Source organism: Empidonax traillii, unplaced genomic scaffold, assembly GCF_003031625.1.
Source record: "Empidonax traillii isolate 1590-97213 ecotype Southwest subspecies unplaced genomic scaffold, ASM303162v1 scaffold1701:size72210, whole genome shotgun sequence".
NCBI lineage: Eukaryota > Metazoa > Chordata > Aves > Passeriformes > Tyrannidae > Empidonax > Empidonax traillii.
In genome coordinates, this window is record NW_020956894.1 from 68,513 (window position 1) to 72,210 (window position 3,698).

Genomic DNA, 3,698 nt, shown 5'->3' on the forward strand with positions numbered 1-3,698 from the left:
GGGGGGCCCAGCAATGGCACAGGAGGAACGGGCAGGAACTGATCCCAGCAAGTTCCAGCTGGACATGAGGAAGAACTTCTTTGCTGTGCAGTGACCCAGCCCTGAACAGATTGCCCAGAGAGGGTGTGGAGTCTCCTCCCTGGGGATATTCCAGAGCTGTCTGGACCCAACCCTGTGCCCTGTGCTCTGAGATGACCCTGGTTGAGCTGATGATCCACAGTGGTCCCTTCCAACTTTACACATCCTGTCATTCTATGGTCCACTAAGAACCTGGGGCTCTGGCAGGCAACACAGAAGCATAAATACCTGTTGTGTTGGTTATTTGCTCTGGCCAGTTGTTATTTAACGTGTTGGATGGCAGAAACTGGCTTTTGTATTGATTTGGGCTGGTGTTGGAGGTAAGTTCATCCTGAGATCTTGGCCTGGCAATTTGAGCAGTGTGGCTGTGAGCAAGCATTTCTTTGTCTGTGATACGAGGACAGTAACATCTTTAGGAGATGGTAATGAATTGGGGGATAAAAAGGGAAAGAACATCTTAAACTGTGGTGACTGTTTCTGTATTAGTTGTAAGAGGCATGAGGTTAACCTGGCTCAGCTCACACAGAGCAGCTTGTTGAAAGGGTGCTTATTAGTTTTATTCATGTCTGCTGCAGTCCATGTTGCACTTCTTTATTTGTGGGCTAAACTAAGTGATATTTCATGTTTTTGAGAAAAGACTGAGCCTGAAAGGCAGATAAACCTAGTTCTGTTTACATGCAATAACTTAGTAAAAAAAAAAAACTCTGCTAGGTGGGCACTTCAGTAAGAGATTCCACTGTTGGTCTTGAGACACTGAGCAAGAGCTGTAGCCTTATTTTTTATATCAGGTTTTCTGTGTGTGAAGGGAAACTTCACTTCTTAAAACTGCAAATGTACTAATCCTCATCCTTTTTATAGATTGCACCAGATTCCATCATCTTGTTTCTAGGGCCGATAACTCATTTAGTTGTCAGCAAGTGTGTTTTCTCATGGAGGCACTGAAGGAAAATGGGTGACTAATTGGATTGCTGCCCACACCACTGGGGAGCAGAGTTTGGATGAAAGGCCAGGGGCAGGACTGAACGCCTCTGGTGTGGGGGGAGTTGGATGTGGGGATTTACTTTCCCCACCCACTAGCACTCATTTTTACTTCCAGGTGTTTGCTTCTCCATTCCCTCTCTCAGTAAAATAATAGAATATCCAGAAATTCAGTAGCAAACAGCTTAAGTTACCAGAAACACAACTGAGAACTTGTTTGGCTGCTGCTTTAATGAATTCATAGCTTGCAAGAACAGCTACAAAACCGAGCTCTTGCTCACTGTTATGTGTGAAATATTTTTACCAGTTCGTTGTCTTCCATGCATGTGAATAATGACTGTACTTTTGCAATGCCCTCTCTGTTTGCAGCTTTGTTGCAAGGTTCTTTGAGATGAATCCATTTGAACCATGGACAACACGGGACAAAGTGGACAGGGTAAGTGTGTGGGACAACACCCCAAATCCTTCTTGGGGAAACGTTTCGTTGTGTGTTTGTGACTTGCACTTGGGGCTTTGAATTCAGGGAGTGCTGAAATGTTTGTACATCAGGTGGTGTGGGGCATTTCAATTGGTTCAGTGGCCAGAATTTGGGCATAAAGAATTTCTCTCAGACTGTGTGGATGGTACAAAAATGGGTATTTTTAATAATGTCTTAAGTGCTAAAAGTGATCAGGGCTGCCTGTTCCACCGTGTCTCTGGCCCCTTCTCCAAAAACACAGGCTTGTGTTTTTTGAAAACAGCAAAGCCAAAGGAGAGATGCTCCCCACTCTCTTAGGTCCATTTGTGTACCTCTAGATGCATTAAAGGCCCTTATATCATCCAGATAATGGTGTTTTTAGTAACTGAAGTTGAACTGACAACTCTGGATACAGCCCAAGTTCTCACTTAACATTAGAGTGTACTTCTCAGGAAAATGTTGCAGCTTCATGTTTATTCCTGACTTCTCAGTTTGTTTCAGTGGGGGTGGAGAAGTAACTTGGAGAAAAACAACTGCAAGCAAGGGAAAAAGTAGGATTTAGCAAGTATTAGTGTCAAACCTTGGCATATGTGTAGGCTAGCAAAGATAAAATCATGTACAGTCCCCAAGCCTGCTGCTCTCTGAGGGGGGAGGGACTCTCCCAACTATTTTTTCAGAGTTGGAGTTTCAATACTTTTTGTTCTAACACAGTATCAGTAGCCTGATATTTTGACCTGGTTGTCCCCAAATTAATTTGAGACAGGGTACTTCTGTGAATCTGGGAGAACTGAGTCCTGTGCTTAGGGCTGCTCACTGAATAGCTCTAAGCAATGAATTTCTGTGTGGACATTTCTCCATCTGTAAAATAAACTGGTTTCCTGTTCTGATTGAAAATCAGTGTGAAAAACTGTGGAATAAAGGAAGGGAGGATTTCTGCCATGCTGAAGAGATTGGTGTTGTAATTCTCTAGGCTTTATTGGCCCAGGGTATAGATGTGAGAGGGGAGTTTCTCCACATCGCTTCGTGTCTGATTGTTCCTCTTTCCCAGCTTTTCATCCTTAAATAGTCCATACAGTATTACACGTGGCTGACCTAAAGACCTTTCAAGGAACAACTGCATAAGGGGAATCTACATGTGCTAAGATTTAGGTCATATGTGTTCCAAATGTGTTAATGGAATTAAATATGTCCCTGTTCTAAACCACGAGCGGAGCAAAACAACCTTCCAGAGGTGACAATTCCACACTCATTCTCTGGACAAAGAATGTACATAATTTGGGTTGAAGTGTGAACTTCCCTTGCAAGTGTGGCTGAAGTTTTGTGGTTGCAAGGCAGTAACCTCCCTGATAATGTATGGGGAGAAGAGGAAGACACCTCCTGCATGTCTCACTGCTCTTTAGTCCTGAATCCGAACCTGAAGCCTGAAGGGCATTTTGCTGGATGCAGAACACCTGTATCTCCTGTTGAGGTCACTGGTACCCAATACCTTGTGTTATGAAGCCACAGTTCTGTATGACCACCTTGAGTTTTTTCCTCTTCTTAAGGAAAAGTAGTGAGAAAAAACCCCAGTATGTGAGTGATTACATTGGGTGCAATGCTGTTGATTTTATCAAGTGAATTCCCTTTTTTGCTTGTTTGTTTTTGTTTTTAACTTGTTCTCCCTCCCCTCCCCGTTCTTGTTGAAGTTTCACACAACAGACATGAAGCACCCTGACCTTCCTGGCTTTGAAGACCTGGGTATTCAGCCAACACCTCTGGAGCAAAAAGCCATCGAAGTCCTGCGCCGTCACCGCGGGTTCCGCTGGTTGGATGCCGAGCTGGAGGAGGCAAAGCCAAAGACATATCCCATGTGACACCTGGCAGGGAGGATGCTTCACACTTCCTAAACTGCCTTTGTATGGCCCAATTTATTTGGAGAACTGTGTACATACTGAGTAAAACACATTAATCATGTAGACCTTGGCTCACGAGTGTTGCCTTCTCGGTTGGGGGGGGACTGTTGCTGCAATGCAGGTTTTCTCTTTAAAAGGTCACAAAAGCAAATTTTAGCTTAGCTGCTGAGCATTACAGTGTTTTTGAAGGCTGGGATTAGAAAGAATGTGTCTTAACATTAGTCCATTTCTCCCTTGGCTCTCAAACATGTCCCTGAGCTTTAGCAGCGCTCAAGTGATGTGAAGAACGTTAC

At 44.0% G+C, this 3,698-nt stretch overlaps 1 protein-coding gene across 1 annotated transcript in view; it reads left to right on the plus strand.

Moving 5' to 3' along the window:
* Positions 1 to 3,471, plus strand: part of NDUFA9 (NADH:ubiquinone oxidoreductase subunit A9) — a 12,642-nt gene extending 9,171 nt beyond the window's left edge. Inside the window, exons 10-11 of the mRNA XM_027908412.1 lie at positions 1,426 to 1,492; positions 3,199 to 3,471. Of these exons, the coding sequence (XP_027764213.1) occupies positions 1,426 to 1,492; positions 3,199 to 3,366 (235 nt within the window). The 3' untranslated portion in view covers positions 3,367 to 3,471. The remainder of the gene's footprint in view (positions 1 to 1,425; positions 1,493 to 3,198) is intronic.
* Positions 3,472 to 3,698: the final 227 nt, after the last annotated feature.